Source organism: Pituophis catenifer, unplaced genomic scaffold (genome assembly GCF_029215685.1).
Source record: "Pituophis catenifer annectens isolate HBS135680 unplaced genomic scaffold, rPitCat1.0.hap2 SCAF_1, whole genome shotgun sequence".
Classification (NCBI taxonomy): Eukaryota; Metazoa; Chordata; class Lepidosauria; order Squamata; family Colubridae; genus Pituophis; species Pituophis catenifer.
The window spans coordinates 100,385,128-100,403,734 of NW_027256881.1; the positions used below are offsets into that span (position 1 = coordinate 100,385,128).

The 18,607-nt window shown below is 35.3% G+C and overlaps 1 protein-coding gene across 1 annotated transcript in view; it reads left to right on the top strand.

The window, feature by feature from the left end:
• Positions 1-18,607, top strand: part of CDK19 (cyclin dependent kinase 19) — an 84,755-nt gene that overhangs the window by 24,036 nt on the left and 42,112 nt on the right. The window contains 2 exon segments of the mRNA XM_070953315.1: positions 9,790-9,900; positions 17,518-17,658. Coding sequence (XP_070809416.1) covers positions 9,790-9,900; positions 17,518-17,658 — 252 coding nt within the window.

The window sequence follows — 18,607 nt, forward strand, 5'->3', positions numbered from 1 at the left end:
AGACCATACCACTCTCATCCCATTTCGGTCATAATTATAAAGAATAAAGTCATCAAAAATTAATGTATACTGAGTATTCTACTGAGGCCTGAAACCTGATGAGAACTCACATAATCCATTTCCTTCAAGGTCCTCTGAAGCTACAGTTTGAGTACAAAGAAACAAAAGGAGGAGATTGGACACTGGACAAAATTTGGGAAGCTCCATCACCAGCTCTACTATGGCATCTAGTAACTGCTTTAGCAGCATTCTTCAATCAGTTCCCTAGAGGCCAGCTTCACAAACTGGGTTCACATTCAGCTACCTTTAAAGCAGCCCTTCTGGTGCCACACTTGATACATAGATGGGCACATCTCCAAAAGGCTAGCGGTGAAATGCACTTACCTTCGCTACTGGTTTGGGAATGTGAGCGTGTGTGTGCACTATGCTCGCGCAAGCCTCTTCTGCACATGCGCAGAGGGTCAAAAACTGGATGTAATGACGTCCCGGTGGGCGGGCGGAGCCTCCCACTGCCGGTGCTACTGTTTTGCGCAAGCTGGATAGATCCGGCTGGATTTTACTGCTGCAAAAGACTACATATCCCTCAGTGTTTATCTGTGTTCTGATTATACTTACCATGTCAGGCCTCTCATCTCTGATCTTGAATGAGAAGAGACTTATTACAGGCTAACTTGCAGAGCACTTGTTTAGTATAGTGGTTTAAGAGGTTGGCTTATAAACCAAAAGATTGTGAATTCGAGGCCTCCCTTGATATGAAAGCTGGCTGGATGACTTTGGACCAGTTACTCTCAGTCCAACACATCTCACAGGATTGTTGATGTGATGAAAATAGGAGGCACAAGAATTAGGTATGTTACCACCTTGAGTTGACCAAATACATATTTTAAAAGGTTGTGATAAAAATAAAACAATTAAGAATAAGGTAGTGTTAAGCAGCATCAGCAACAGCTGGAAGCCAGGATCACCAAAAATCTTCCAGGCTCTGGGGCTCATTTGAGGAAGCTGGAGGATGGAATCAGTAGTAAACTCCAAAAATATCCTCCCTATGAGTGGCCTGCTGCTATCTCCTGTCATATTTCCTTTTGCTTACCAACATCAAAATATTATTCTCTGTCTGTCCGTCCCCCCATTAGACCAAGTTCCCTTCTTGGTGTTCCCTCCTCCAAGACCCTAGGTCCCATCCAGCATCATGATAATCATATACTCTAACCAACCAGCAATCACCGCATATTCTCAAGTTTAAGTTCCCAATCTGGTACCTTTGGTAACCAGTGGTGGTATTCAGCCGGTTCTATCGAGTTCCGGTGAACCGGTAGCAGTGGCTGCGGGAGGCTCTGCCCACCCACCCAGATGTCATCACGTCCCATTTTTGACGTTCTGTGCATGCGCAGAAGGTCCTGCGCATGCGCAGAGGTGGCGCGCACACTCCCATTTGCAAACCGGTAGCGAAGGTAAATGAATACCACCATTGTTGGTAACATATTTCTTTTCCAATATTGTGCTGAAGCTATCCTTTCTGCCTTAAACATGTATCTTAGTGGACCGTGATATTTTTGTTGGAATGTTTTGGAATTATGCCTGCTAAAAAGAATTGTGATTCAATTTCAAATTTTATTTTTAAATTTCTCTGAATACTGCTATGTATTTTTTTCTAGTAATTTTGGAGTTCTTCCCATTGTTGTGTGGCAACTATTTCTTTAAAGTTGTGCATCCATTTTGTCATGCAACTTTTATTGTTTTCTGTCTCCATGTCATATCTGAGAGAGTTTATACATGTGCCCTACTAGCTGGTCTTGTTTGTTTATGACCATTTCAAATCCTGTCATTTTTCTTAAAAGCCCTCTCTCATTTTTAAAGTCATTTTTTATTCTTCCAGCAATTTGTAAGTACATGAACCATGGCATGTACTATCCTTTCCCAAGTAGTTCTTGGTCTGTTCATGGAGTTTAAATAGACCATATCTGCATATGTATTTGAACTTTTACTTATACCTATCTCTGACATGAAAAGCATTTTAAAAGAGAATAACAGTGAAATTATTGGATGTAATATTTTTCTTATAATGTTCCATACATTATGGAACATTGCATATTGCGTTAGAATATGTTTTATGCATGCTTTGAGGTAGGTAATTTAAAAGTTCCTTAATTATGGCAGAAATAGTTTTCAAAAATGGAAAATGTCAAAGTAGCAGATTATAGAACAGGGTTTTATCAGATTTTCAGTCAGTGGCATAGATCATTTGGAAACACATGACTATCATGATGTTAATTTCTGATCTGGATAACTTTAATTTCCATATTGTCAATTTTTTATTGTCAATTCACCCTATAACATACAAATAAGCTATTGCTATATAGTGAACATTATAAAAAAGTGAACTTTATACTGAATAATATTTCCAGTGCACATATGGATTACAAAGATGTTAATGTAAGGTTGATTAAGTGAAAATAATATTGTGGCAATTTATTCCCACACTCAGTTCTCATGTGTTAAAGAGTACGTATTGAATTTCCTGAGTATAAGAGGTTTGGGAGGAGGCCCTGTCTACTCCTCAGGTGGCACATGCTTTTCTAGCACACAGTTCTTGTTGACCCTGAGTTCCTTTTTAATTACCATGGTAGCATATTGGAAAACTCCAGGGTGTTATTCTCTGTTGTCATTCGAGCCTTCCTGACTTTGTTGCCGCCTATTTTTTTTATTCTGCTATATGCAAGGTTTTCTGTTTTTTCTTCCATGTTCTTGGAAACACTTGGCCAAGTCCAAAATTGCCACAGCTACAGGAGCAAACTCTTTCTATCAAATGTTTATTGGCTCTGATTAGCTAACCTGGGAGAGAGACAAGTGGTTGCCTTTTTGAACAGGTTTCTTTACAGCAGTTAATTGACATTCTGGTGTCTTTGAGGTTATCTGTTAATTTTGAAAATCTTATTTAGAATTAAGCTTGGCAGGGCCTGGCTGGATATGACATCTAGCATGTTCCATCTGGTAGTACTCAGTACTTGGGCCTCAAAATCTGTCCTTGACCCACCTGTCATTGCATTAGCCACAGACATTACATTGCTTAGCATACTTTGATGCGTATTCTAGAGGCACAATACCTTCACTCAGCATCAAATGATACACACTAACCTGCATTCCTACTTCTACAAGAAATTCTGGTTATTGAATTTGTTAGATGACATGCTGACAGGAATTTCATTTTTCTCTTACGCTTTCATAACAGTGATAACCTAATACAATGCTTGAAAATTGATTGAGCTTCACTATGCTTACTGGGTTTCCCTGAAAATAAGACCCTGTCCTATATTTTTTGAACCCCAAAATAAGCGCTTGGCCTTATTTTCAGGAGGTCTTATTTTTGGGGGGCACGTGGAGGAAGCCAGAGGAAATAGCAGGGACTGGCTGCGCATGTGTTTAAATATTTTTGGGGAGGGCTTATTTTCGGGAGGGGGTGGCTTATTTTAGCACATGCGCCCAAAAGCCCGATTGAGTTTATTATCAGAGGATGTCGTTATTTTAGGGGAAACAGGGTAATACCATTCATGGAGTTTCCAAATCCATGGAATTTTTCCATGGAAATGTCCCATTAAGAAGCTTGAATTATTATCAGTAGTCAGAGCTGTTTGAGTGTTTGAGAATGGATCACATCTCGGGTGGACCAGTTTATTTTGATGAGCTATACAGAATTATATAAAAATTTACCATTTTGGTGAATCTTAGCTACTTGTGGAAGGAATAGGGAGCCTTGAACGACAAAAGGAAATGCTGCTAGCATGAGATAAAAGCTTGAGCCAGATCAAGAAGCTAACTTGAGTAAGCTTCTCAGACAAGATCTTTCCTAGTTCATGTAGCAATAAAGTGGGGGAGGGGTAATACTGTCAAGTATGCAAGATTCTGTTACTTTAACTGCTACAATAAAAGTAGTCATGACCACTATGGATTTAATTTCTCCGTCTGGTCTTCCTTGTAGGGCTGCCAATACTATAATGAGGTATTAGCTATGTCCTATTATTATGATTGTTAAAGTGGTTTTTGAATTCAACTACCTGCTTCCTGTTCTCAGTTTGGTGTCATGTAGTGATTGGTTTGTACACTGTTGTGATTATTCTGGGAACTAAAGGGTGACTGGGTGCTCTCTCTTAGGACACGTGTAGAATGGATTGAGGTCCCATCAAGCTTCCCAGGCTCTGGAAGGTTCCAGGTAATTTCTGCATAAGCAAAGTATCATTTATGTGAATTCATTGTCACTTGAGAAATCACAGTTACTGGCTCTAAGAAAAATGTATGTGTGTGTATACACACATACACACAGAGAGACTTCTTTTACACCTTATTAATGTTTGAATTTTAAGTATAACAAACAAGTGGTTTGGAGACTAAGTAAAGAGACCCTTTCATTTGGGTCAAATAACTTCTTAAGATTCAGATGAAAATATAATGAAGATAGAATCCTAAAATAGTTTGTGTGTGTGTGTGTGTGTGTGTGTGTGTGTGTGTGTATTCAGGCTACTGTTGATTCCTGATGACTGCGGGACTAGTCAGTGCAGTTTTCTTGGCAAGATTTCAGAAATGGTTTGCCATTGCTTTCTTCCTAAGGTGGAGAGAATGACTGACCCAATATTACCCAGCTGGCTTCATGCTTAAGACAAGACCAGAATTCTTAGTTTCCTGGTTTTTAAGATGTTATCTTAACTACTATACCAAGATGACTGACTCTTCTGCTTTAATTTTCTTCAAATATTAAAAAGTTGGTTATTTTAACTTTTAGTGAGAATTGTAACATATGCTGAGACTGGTAGAAGGTCTTTATTAGGGTCCCTGACCTGAATTCTAAAAGATAAGAAAGTAAGTAAACGATTTCTGTTTCAGGTAAAATAAAATGAAAACATAATATCAAGATGTCGTCAAGATGATCAGGGAGTTTTGAGTTTTGCAAATAATGTAACCATTTTTTCCATATTCAAGGCAATGCATTATATTGGTCTGAAATAACTGTCAAATACCTCAAACCAGAATTGCCTGAATACTTCACCAATTTGGGAGTTTTGAAATGGGCCTTATATCCTAATAGAAGGCACAGTATAACACAGCATAGTTTCTAGATTCAGTGAGACCTTCTCCACTAATGGATAATCTTTGGTCATAAAGAATTTATGGGTAAAGAATTAAAACCTAAACTTAGTGTTCCTTGGTGTTTGGGAATGGTTATTTTATTTTGTCAAAAGGGGGCAAGTCCCCCCTGAAATGCCCTCCTAAACAGGACATATTCTATGGTAGTTCCATATCAGATAAAATAATTCATCTCTTGTTGAGAAAGCATAACTTTTGGCCATTAACTTTTGTAGGGTAGAGTAGAGTTTCAACTAGAGTAGAAAAATGTATGAATGTGAATTGTTGCTTAATAATTCTTACTCCCTTAAACTTTCACACAAGTTCACTATTATTTTTACCTGGTATGTGCATCCAAATACATGGATTCGATTTAGCAACAAGCAGATGTTGATTTTATTTATTTATTAAATGTTTACGCTGCCCATCTCTCCTACAAGTGTTACTCTAGGAATACATGATGTATTTAATCTTTGGACTAGAAATGCGTCAGTTGGGATATGATATATAACTGCATCATCCATCTATCAGAAGAAGTTGTTAGAAACGTATTTCTAATCTTTCTGAAACTCCATAGGATAAAAGACACAATGCTAATTGTTTCATTTCCTTTATTTTAGGCATAGTATAATCCTTTTAAAAAATCACTTGCAATGCTTTTGTTTAAGAAGAATGCTGTTTAGCAGTGCCAGAACATTTTCAGAAGTGAAATTATTTATAGAACAATTGCTTTTCAAAATGCTTATTACCAAATGAGGGTGTTACGTGACATGAGCAATTGTGGCCAAAAGAGGCCTCTCTCAAAAACAATACACAAAAAAATATAAACAATTTTTTTATTATATAGTCTGTGAGTTTCAAATCCTAAATATTGTTTGCTCCTCTTGGCAAGGGATAGCTATTCTTAATCGGTAAGACAATTTGTCTTATTAATTCTGATACTCATTGAAATTCCGGTTTGACAGCTAGATATGCAACTGCATAACTTAGCATCCTTAGCACCCAAGTTTTTTTTAGAAAAGAATGGCAGTAATTAGTGGTTTTACAAAATAGCCTTGTATTTCCAATAATCTCAAAAACAAAGCTGTAGAAAAAGTATATGATTTTGGGATGAATTGTTTCACTCTTTAGACACCTAGAAATTAGGTTTTTAGAAGCTGCATCCATTACTAGGTACATTTTAACTACATTTTTACAAATCTTAAAAGCTATGTATTGTATTTCCATTTTCCAAGGGAGTAAGTTAGCAAAGTTGCTTCCCAGATTATCCCTCTCCAAGTTTTGCTGCTGTTAAAATTGTGCAAAATCATTCTCCTTCTCTGTGTCATTAAGTTGACTTGGCAGGTGGCACAGGCTTTTCCTCCCCAGACTCTGTAATATCATCTGGATTTTGCTTCTAAGAGTTGCCTAGGTGAAATGGACGGAGACTGGCTTGCAGCAGTTCATTTTTTTTCTTTTCTTTTCTTTTTTTCTTTTGCACTATGTTATGTGACTTGGTGAGTAGCATAGTAAGATCGAAGCCAACAGGAGAGTCCCACAAGCAGATGTTGTAGAGGAAGGGTTACTTACTGGGTTTAAACAAGGCCATAAAGGAAAAGCAATAGGTGATCAATATAATAATCTACTTAATATGCAGACATTTCTGTATTTCAATTTTGTAGGTAATGAAAGAAATCAGATAATTGGTATAATTGGTATATTCAAAGAGGATCTATATTTAATCTTTGGTTTTCACTCCTTTTTAATACCCCAGCAAAATCAATAACCTAAAAAGCAAAATGTTTTTAGTTTCTCTGATTTAAAAATAGCTTCTGCCTATTAATCAACTACAAATTTATTTATGTCAAATAGATAAAACTTTGAGCTTTTTAATACTTCTATGACAAAGATTTATTCTCTTTCTATTGTTTTCTTTTATATGAGAATCTGCTGCTTCAGTGCTGTATTTTTTGTTATTGCAAATTATTCATGAACTTTCAGAGCAATATATTTAAATTTTTATTGTAAATTATGTGTAGATTCTGTTACAAAGATAGTCTCAACGGTTTACACCCAAAGATTATGGAAATACTCATAATGGCATACCCACTATATAAGATATTAATTTTGCAGTTTGTTTAGCATTTGATAATTTTAGAAGATTCATGTATTGAAGTGATTCAAAATCCTTTTAGTGCATTAATTTAATCAAGGGTTGCACTTCAAAATGTTTATCAATTACTTGCTTTAAATGGTAAATTAATAAAAGAAACAGCAAATTATTGTGAAATGACCAGCTTAAAAAGTAACCTTTTTGAAGTTCACACTTGACTTCTTTTTAACTACAGAGGACAATTTTGTAAGACTAATTTACATTATTTTAATGACATGCATATACTTTATCAAATGTTTATAATACTGTGTTCTTAATAATCAGTGGAGCAAAAAACAGACTGCTTATTTAATTTGTTCATTTGGCATTCCAAATATTTAAAGCTTGGTTATAGTGATATAGTCTGAAACCTGAAAAAAACATTCTGGAGACGGTTTTACATTTTATGTTGAAATATTACTTCAATTTTCATGCTCATTTCTACTGAAAGGAAGAAAATACAAAATATAAACCAACACAGGATATTTCTTGAACAATAAAATGTCTGAATGATTTATGAAAGTTGTACATATAAAAAAATCTTTCACATTTCAGTTAAGAAACCTAGATGGATTTACTGTAATAAAATTATATACAAATAGCCCTCGACCTGCATTTGTTTAGCGACTGTTTCAGATTACAATGGCACTAAAAAAAAAGTGACTTATGACTGGTTTCCATGCTTACAAGCAATGTAATATCCCCATGGTCATGTGGTCAAAATTTGCATACTTGACAACTGGCATATATTTATGACAGTTGCATTATCACAGGGTAATGTGATCACCATTTGTAATTTTCCCAGATGGTTTCTGACAAACAAAGTCAATGGGAGAAGCCAGATTCACTTAAAACTGCGATGATTTATTTAACAACTGTAATTTTGGTTTATAATCCCTCCCTATATACATTTTATCCCCCTCCCCAATGAAATCTCAAGGCTTGGGGAAAGCAACACAGCAGGAAAAATACGCCGCCTATCTCACCATTTAGCCTATAACCACTTTCTCATGTCTCTATCCATAGAATATTCAAAAAGGCAAACTCATATAACTCAGTCTGTTTCTTGCCCTAGCCACTTGAATCTCATCATAACTTTGGGTAGAGCGTAGCTTGTTGCCCCAAGCATTATATATATTTGATACAATATATTTTAAATATTAGATACATGTAAATGTTAAAGCAGTACAGTTTTTCATAACTCCTTTACATGAACTTGTGTGAAAATGACCAAGTGATGAGTAAGAGTTTTTATAATCCTACACTACTGAACATACCGTACTTTTCAGGGTGTAAGACGCACTCCCGCCCCCCTAAAAGAGGGTGGAAATGTTGGTGCGTCTTATAAACCGAATACAGCCATTTTTGGCCTCCTGAAGCCCTGCCCCGCAGGTTCCGTTTTTGTGAAAAACGGGCCCATTTTATGCAAAAATGGGGTGCTCCTGGGGGCTGGGAAGGGCAAAAATTCCCCTGTTTTTGCAAAAAATGGGCCCATTTTTGGCCTCCCAAACCCCCCACGCATCTCGTTTTTGCCCTTCTCAGCCCCCAGGAGCACTCTGCAGGCCTCCCAAACCCTCTGCACGCCCAGTTTTTGCGAAAAATGGGATGCGCAGAGGGTTTGGGAGGCCTGCAGAGTGCTCCTGGGGGCCGGGATGGCAAAAACCTTTTTTTTATTGCTTACCTCTTTGAAATCTTGGTGCATCTTATACACCTGTGCATCTTATAGTCCGAAAAATACAGTACATTTAGAAAGGAAATAGGAATGGGAGAATAAGAGCAACAAAGATTCCATATTTCTCTTATTCCCATAGGTAATGTAGGTAAATATTGATGGATCTCGGTATGTTGTTCTGTTTAATTATCTATTAAACAGTTCTTCCATGGAAGGCTTTTGATAAACCAAGGACCCTAGTTTTCCTTATATCAATGGGAGCATTTCCTTTTTTTTTTATAATTTTTTATTATATTTTTATTGTTAAAGAATAACAAAAAAGAAAAAAAATCAATACAAAAATCAATAGTAAGGAAAGAATTGAAGTCTTCAATTCTTCCAGAAATCTCTTTGATAAGGTACTGGTGCCGATTCATCCAATCTCCCAAGTGCAAAGTCCACAAATGGTTGCCAAGTGTTCCAAAAAACATTTTCTTTATATATACCACTTCTAATTTTAATATCACAAGTCAATTTATCATTTAATGCAAATTTCCATGTTTCATTATACCATTCTTCTAATTTTAAGTAAACATTTAATTTCCAATATCTAGCAATGGGAAATGGGAGCATTTCCTGAATAAAATTGGTCTGGATGTTTCTTGCACAGGGAGCAAAACTTCCACCCAAATAAGCAATTGACTTTTTTAAAATATTGTTTTCTACTAAATGGAAAAACAAGCTTTTTACTTTCCCCCTTTTGTGCACAGATTATTCCAGAGTTGTTGGAATGAAAAAGAATAATTTTATGGACATCTTTTTCGCTAATTAAAGCGTTTTGTTTATTGGTACTATATAGAAAAATTTATGTTATTTCTCTCCTTACTTGCAGCTTTTGAGAGAACTGAAGCACCCTAATGTGATTGCATTACAGAAGGTTTTCCTTTCTCATAGTGATAGAAAGGTGTGGCTGCTGTTTGATTATGCTGAACATGATTTGTGGGTAAGTTCTGAAATTCCTTTTTTTCTTTTTACTATAATTATGTTATGTTTTAAAAGAAGTAACTGCAATTAGAATGGATTTGAAACCTTTGCACAATCTCACGTGGTATCTTAACCTATATAGCTACACAAAGCATGTTAGGAAAGAAGAACCATCAAGAAATCCATGTATCTGTATGGAAAACTTTCATTGTGAGATATAATCAGGTAGTCTTTGAAGTTGCAGAAATGTTTTCAGGATTTTTTTTTAAATAACATAAACTGAAAAACTCCCTGCTAGCCTTTCCTGAGAAGTTGAGATTGCTCTGCATTTATTTAAGTATCTTTAGAGGCTTAATTGTGCATTCTGTGTATGATATGATTTGGAGTTCATATACTGAAAGCCTTACACTATCTTAAAACCATGATTGGCTACAAAAAACAAGGAGAAACAGATAGAGGCATTTTGGAGGAGGCCCTAATGCCATTTTGAGATACATAACTATCCAGAAGTTATAGCAGTATGGCACCAGAACTGTTCTCAATTTCATTTTCCCACAGGATTTAAGAGTGAAAAAAGCTTAAGTATTTTCTGTTTTCCTTGCCAAAGATCAATGTCATTTTTTCTAAAAAAATATTTTGGAAATCAAATATGTCATTTCTTTCCATAACGCAGTTGTTAAGAGTTTTAGTGTATCATTATATCATTGAGCTTGTAGTTTTCCAAAGTTATAAGAGAGAGCTAATTAATGAGAGCTAATATTATATATGCTCAGAGACTAGAACTGTGTGTGTCTAGATCTGTGTGTGTCTAGAACAGGACTAGACAAGTTTTATTTTGTCTGATGGGGGAAAAATACACACATACATTCAGATTTTAATTACAGTGATATCAGGAATTTATTTTAGCTATCAGAATTAAATGAAAGAAATTTACATTTAGTAATTCCTCCTCTAATTTTCTTCATTTGAACTGGCGTACACATTCAAGACTCCAACATATATATATCCTTTAGATCTCTTGTAAAATTTAAACTTTTGGTGCTAGCCTTTCCCAGGCACCAATTTCTCCCAGCTACTGACATTTCTTTTCCAGTGGATTGTTTATAGTGGACTTGTAAACTATGTCAGGACTTTTTGCCACAGGAAGTGATATTTAGATCCTTTAGATAGCAGTTATAAACAATTAATTTTTCCTTCTATTTAAAAGTTTCCCATGTGACTAGGTTTTCCTGTATTTTTCCTCAGAGGAGCACATTTCCAGCTGAGGGAGAAACTGACATTGTCTCTCACTCCAATACATCTGATCTGCAATCCAGTTTGAGAAGCCCAGTGGCTGCTTTTTATGAAGAAACCAAAATGTTAGGCAGATTTCCCATTTATCTTCCAGTTTGGCCTCAAAGTGCTTTAGAATTAAAGGTTTTGAAAGCTCTGCACTACATGCTGGCAGCTGCAGTATAACTTAAAGATGGGCTTGAAGATCAATATAAGAAAGAACTCATTCAGATCTCGACTGTAAACTAGGATTTTATATGTGCAATTAGTGTAATGTTTTTGAAGTATTACACTTAATATGAAATGAAATATTTGCCTTTTGCAGCATGTTGTGATAGGTTTCATGGGGAAATATTCCTTTTCTCTTTTTGCCGGATCAGTTCAAGCTATACTTAATGAATATTAAATTAACATGAAAGTTAGATTTGCTAGAGACAAATTACTGTATTGCTTAAACGGTATGATGAAAACTCATTATGAAACCCATGAGTAATAGTTTACTGTCAAGAAAATTACGTGTATAAACTATTCCAACCAAAGAGAAACTTGGATCACAATAATATAAAGTCATGAGATTTCATGCTGTTGCACGCGCCATATAATTTAATTGGAGAGTCTTGTTCTTGTAGTTTTACTAACCTGCACCCACTCTGGAAGCTTTCTCCATCAAAGTTAATTACACCAAGAGTAAATGTACACTTCATAGCTCAAAAGTGCCATAGTCTCACTATGAACAGCTTCATTTCACGTGCACAAAACTTTATCTCTGTGTTTCAGTTGTTTGCTTTTAAAAGCAACTGCAGAAGAATGTATTGCTGCTATAATAGGAAGCATGTTTAATAATCCAGTTTGCAGTTCTTGCCACCTGAATACTGCATGTTTTGTTTGAAAAAGAACCATCTAACAATAGTTTTGAAGGGGCACTCTTCCTTGTTGATAGTCTGTTGTAAAGTCATAATGCAAAGTGTACATTCTTCCTAATGTGCTCCCTAGCTTCCAGTGTCTCAATACATGCAATACATCATTATCACAAATTCCTAGGCTGTATCATTTCATATAAATGCTGCCAATATTTGCATGTGTTTGTACTGTGAATGTTTTTTTTCCTGTGAACTTTTTAGTGTTCTTGAAATAAAGCATGGAACTCATTAAAAAGTTATATATATATTCCCATCCAATTGTTAGATTAATGACCACTTCACATTTACCTGCATTGTTCAGGGAGCCACTTCCTGCATGGTATGTTCCCATGCAATTTTAGTTGCTATACAACACAAACCAGATGAACAGGACATATGCTGTTCCCACTCAAATGTTTTTCTCCCACTTGGCTGAGAAGTAGCCACATGATTGACCTTGCCTATTTGATTCTTGGAATGTTGTATATTAAGTGCGCTCATTCAATGGAGTAAATATAAATTGGTCATTTCCACAACCCTTCACTTTCTCTAGTGCAACTTTTCTTGTTCTTTTGTTTTTGCACAGGAACAATTAATCATCTCTCGAAACCTAGAAGTCAGCAACATTATTACCCTCCAAACAGATTTCTCTCTCCCTCTCTCTCTCTCTCTCTCTCTCTCTCTCTCTCTCTTCTCCTCCACCTCTTTCAATAAAGTGTAGAAAGCAGTCATACTGGTTTAACATTGAGTAATCATGCACCTCTGTGAGCAAGATTTTTTTTTTAAAAAAATGATAACTTAGGGCTAGTGAAGCAAAATGAAATATGAAGAAAACGTTGTCCTAGAGATAACTGCCGGATTTTGAACCTATGCAATTTTTTTTCTTGCTGTACAGAGTTGAAAACTGTTTAATGTTATTTTCTGACATTTGATGATGATGGCCCAAATTAATATTCCTCATGGTCTGAATAACTCCTCCTCTCAGTTATCCTAAGCATCACTCCATATTTCCCCATTGTCTTTTTTGCTCACTCCCAACTTTGTCTCTTTCCATGCTGCCTCTTACACTTGGAACAGCTTCCCAGTCAACGTATGTAAAGCTCTCCTCCTTCAAAAAAATAAAAAAATAAAAAAAATACCACTGTTGAAATCCACATGCTTAGGAACATATTTCTTTTATTAACACCATAACATTCTCGAACATGATAGTCTAGGGTGATTATTTTTTTTATACTTGATACTGAGAGCCAGCATGGTATAGCTGGTAAAGGTTGGGGGGCAGTAGACCCCAATTTAAATCTTGAACAAGTCATCAGAAGTCATTGATTTGCCTTGGAACAGGCATAATTTCTCATTTCATATTTTTCCTCTTATAATATTTCCTCTTATAATGTTAACTAATTTATTGTCAAAATGAACCTAACTCAAAATTTGCAGGACCAAATTCTGCATCCAAAGATAATTTCCCTATGTGGCGATTAATATTGATGGATTGATATTTATCATTCTCCAGAAAACCCTTTCCTGTATGAGAGTTGGGAATTTAATTAGTTATATACTGAGAAATCAGAGCATCTTTGTATCTTTCACATATTAACTCTGCCATCCCCAGTTTCCCTTCCCAATTTGGAACTGAGAAGAGAGTTATAATGTTGCATAAACTTTGGGCTGATTGCCTACCACCACTGCGTCTCCTAGATTGGGAGCAAGACTAATGACAAAACAGCAAAGGCATATTTGGTGGGTGAAGATATTGAATAAAAACATAGCAGTCTTTAACATTTGATAATTGATGTTATACCATTTGTAACATCCATCAATTTTATTATACTGAATTTGTTTTAGGGACAAACATTCTCTTCATTTCTTGATATCTATATCAATAATATTTTAAGGATTCTTTTTGCTAGGTAAATATTCATTTGTTGAAAGGATGTTGCTATGCATTGATTTTTCCTACTTTTATTATGGTTACATACCAATTTAATTGGAGAAAAAAAGTAAGCAAGAGCAATGAGCATTTGCAGTACTGCCATTTGTTTTTCTGTTGATCTGTCAACAAAACAAAGAATACTTGTTTTGGCTTTAATTCATTATTAATCCACAGGGCTCTTTTGTATGTATTGAATTAGCAATTTATGTGGTAAGCAATAATTGAAATAATTTTACTTTTCAACATTCCTTTTATGGAAGTTATAGGTTGGAGTCTTTTGGATTCCTTTTCTATAAAGACTCTATATTGTGGATAACTTGTGGTTCTTCACTTCAGTCCTTAAGAATGATATTTTGTACTTGAAATCTCGATGGTGTATGAAAGCCACACTTTCCCCCTGGGTTTATTTAGATCTGGTGCAAATGTAATTCTGACTTTTTGCTAACCATAATTTGCAAATTAGCCCCAAATTGACATTTTTCTTCTCATTACCCATTCATACTTTCAAATACATTTTCCCATCTCTTTCCTTGACAGTTTTAATAAAGTTCTGCATTACATTTGTCATGAATAGTAACCATCTAGTTGTGGTGTCCTTGATGTTCTTTCAGTTTGGTTGTTTGCCTGAAAATGTTTCACTACCTAAGTAGGTAACACCATCAATGCAAGTGGGTGCAGGGTTTGATTCTTGTTTATATACATTGCTTGCCCTGCCAGTTTTGGTAGGGATGTGGTTTTCTCCTTGATAATTCCTTGATATTGTGTCCTGCTTTGCTTGATTGTTTCCCTGGTGTTAATCCCTGCTTATCTGGGTTATGGCTCCTGGAGAAGATGTATTCTTTCTTCCTTTCTTCTTCTTCCTCCTCCTCCTCCTCTTCTTCTTCCTCCTCCTCCTCCTCCTCTTCATCATCATCATCTTCTTCTTCATTTTTTTGTCTCTTGAGTGGTGAATAAATATGATTTACTACTTTTCAATGTGTCTGTTGATTGCTGAGTTGTTTGAATACCAAGCTTCCCAAAATTCCCTTGTGTTTTTGGATTTAATTTGGTCTAGGATGCTCATAATTTCCCAGTTGAAATTATGGTTGACTCTATTCCATGTGAAATTATGGGATTGTGTCTTCTGATTGCTAGTTGGTACTCATGGATACTCTCTGCTAATCTTCTACCTATCTGACCTACATAATGACTGTTACAGTCTTTACACTCTATGTTGTAAATGTCTTTTTTTTTTCTCATGTTACTGGGTCTTTTTGCTTATTTAAAAAGTTTTGCAAAGCTTTGATTGTTTTGTGTGCTATAATAATGTTGTGTAGTTGTAACAGTGTTGGTTATTTCTGAAATTTTTGATATATGTGGTAGTGTTATCTTTTTCATAGTTTGCGTTGGTTATGCAGTAGTGGGTTTAGTGGTCAAGCACATTTTTATAAAGTTCTGTGGATATAAAGTTGTGTGGAACTTTATATCCACAGATATAAACAATAAAACTTTGTTTTATTTTTTTGGTGCTCTGGATTGCTACAGTGCATTTGTACTTGTCTGAGAAATATTGTTATATAGGTCCTCCTGTGGGAGGTTGAGCTGTTACTTTGGTAATGCAACACTTGGTTAGTGGGGTTGGGTTTTGGCAGTAGCATTTCCAATGTGCTACTATTTTCTCTGTTAATGTGGATATGCAAGATGGGTAGTGTATTGTTGGTTTCTTCTTCCCTTGTGAATTTTATTCCTTTGAATATGTTGACGAATTCACGTGTTTTCTTTTTTATTATGAAGAAGATTCTATAGTTTTGCTGTATCTGGGAGTGCAATAGTGTCTAGAGTTTAGATACTGATTTGTGGTCTCTGCTATAAATGTTGATAGTGGAACACCCATGGGTGTTTCTCAGATTTGTTGGCATATTTGTTCATCAAACTGAAAGTAAATAGTAAGCAGAGGTTGATGAGGTCCATGATTCTGGTATTTCAATCTTAGTATATTTGGCTAGGTTGGGTGTGTTGTGTTATACTTCTGTCATAGATTCTTTCACTGCTTCTGGATTTATGGATGTAAAGAATGCTGGGGCATTGAATGAAACCATAATGTCATGTTCTATTTTAGGTCTTTCATTTTCTGAAGGCACTGTAGTGTGGGAGTCGATAAAATATTTGCTCCCCTCTGTGAGGTGTCCAAGCTCTTTTGTAAATTTTTTGGCTGTGTTTCTTGTTAGGATTCCTGGTAATTACACAGATGGACAAAGTGATATGTCAGGTGTGTATATCTTGGGGTATTCTGCCACACTGCAAACAAACAACCAAGCTCAGAGAACACCAGAACTATATCATTTAACCTTGAGCTACATATATTTTATTCTAATGGAACCATCTAATCCAACCATCTATTCGAATTTGAAATAAATTTATAGAATCTTATCTGATCCTCATATATAGAGGATTAAGTGATATGGATTAGCACATCTGCTCAGATATAAAACTAAATTTAATTAAAAATGACCTATTCAAGGGGGATTTTATGCTGGAGATGGAATGAAGAATAGGCGTTGCTGGGCTTGTTTCCAGTTTGAAAACTTCATTTTGGAAAAAGTTCCAGATATTTCTACATAGGAGTTCACAAGAAAAGGAGTACAGAAGAGTGAAGAGACTGCATCTTATTATCCAATGTTTCCTAGTTTAGTTTATGCACTGGAAAAACTGTTCTAATTTACTATATTATAATATGTGGATCATCTTCAATTCAAATTTTCTGTTAGTATTGATGTGCTACCAACATTTTTTCTAAATATCTAGAAAAAATATGCATTACTGTTCAGGCCCATTCTTGACCTGAAAAGGGTGCCCTGTGTTTGAAATTTCAAAATTCAAATTCAAAATTTGGATTTTGAATGCAGGATCAATCAAAAGCCTAGAAGCCTTCCCAAATTTTCAGACCACACTGAATAGGAATCCTGGAAATTGTCATCTAACATTCCTAGTGGGCACCAGGTTGAGAAGACTGAACCAAAGGAAAATTTAGGGATTTAGGGCCCAACGGACTTCATTGCTCCTGTTTTCATTTTGCTTTAGTGACAATTTCCTTTCTTATTCCAATTACTGATAAATGTTCAAAAAGGTTCTTAATCTGTATTGCTTTACTATCAACCTCTAAGGTAAGCAAAGCCAATAGGCAAATTTGTCATATTTCTGAAATTTGTTCCAGATGCAGTCCATAAAATATTTCAGAGCTTTTTAAGTCTTTAAGTTTTTTTTTAAAGGTGTTGGGGGGAATTATCCTAAAATTATTTTAGAACTGTAAGATAATTTCATGAAAATGTCAATGAAGAGTAACTCTGTAGGAAAAAAAACCCTGTTTCAATCCATGTACCTTTAAAGCTGAGGAAACAATGTGATGTTACAGTTTCTTTAATATTAGATATAAAAAGTTCATACTTAATTCCAATTTAAGATTTCAAAATTAAAAGACTTTCATCTGTTGCAAATATTTTGTGGCTTTTTTTTTACATGATGCTTTCATGTTTGTGTTCTTTTTTGTTTCCAGCATATTATCAAGTTTCACCGTGCCTCAAAAGCAAACAAAAAACCCATGCAACTGCCAAGATCTATGGTCAAATCACTACTTTATCAGATTCTTGATGGAATCCATTATCTCCATGCAAACTGGGTGCTTCACAGAGACTTAGTAAGTGCTGTGACTTTAACTGCCTGCAAATAGACAGTTATATTTGTATTTCTTGAAAAGTAGATAAAAATGCAAAATATTAATTTCATGGATTACTACACTTCTTCCTGAAAATTTTACCATATTGACCCAATAGCAAGATGAGCCAGAATGTAAAGGTGCCCATTTCAAAGATAATGCAGAATATATAGAGTAATCCCATGGAGTTCCAAGCTTGTCACCCTAGGTTTGCCAGCTTCAGTTGAAACCAGTCCTAGAGCTTTTCTCTTTCCAGTATCTGTAAGCAGCTGATAGGCAGGCAGGCAGCTATTGGCCAGAAGTCACACACCAAAATGGCAGAGCAGAATAGCAACAATAACAAAAGATACAACAAAACAACAACTTTTAAAAATCTATGTAAAATTAAATACTTCATTTATCAAATTAACTGATCTCCCCACATATCAACTATTATTTATTTATTTATTTATTTATTTATTTATTTATTTATTTATTATTTATTTATTTATTTATTTATTAATCAAATTTCTATACCGCCCTACTCCCGAAGGACTCAGGGCGGTGAACAGCCAAGATAAAATACAGATAATACAAATATTTAAAAAAATCCCTTAAAATTATTAAATATTATGTCCCAAACATAGCAGAAATAGCAAAAAAAGAAAACAATGGAATGAGGTGAGGGAGAAAATAGATATACATGGGGAAGGACAGGAAGGACAAAACTAGAGATGAGGCAAGAAGAAATAATTAGCAGAGAAGAAAAGAAAAGTTCTCTTTAGTAATTTCAGAAAAGGGCTAATCTTCAAAGGCACCCATACTTTTCAGCAGTGATGCCTGCAACCATTTCAATCCCCTGCCATGTTTGTTATTAGCAGCCTGTATATCTGGAGTAAAAGATTGTCTCTTTGTCAGTAAAAAATGGTAAATAACTTTCAGAAATTTCAAA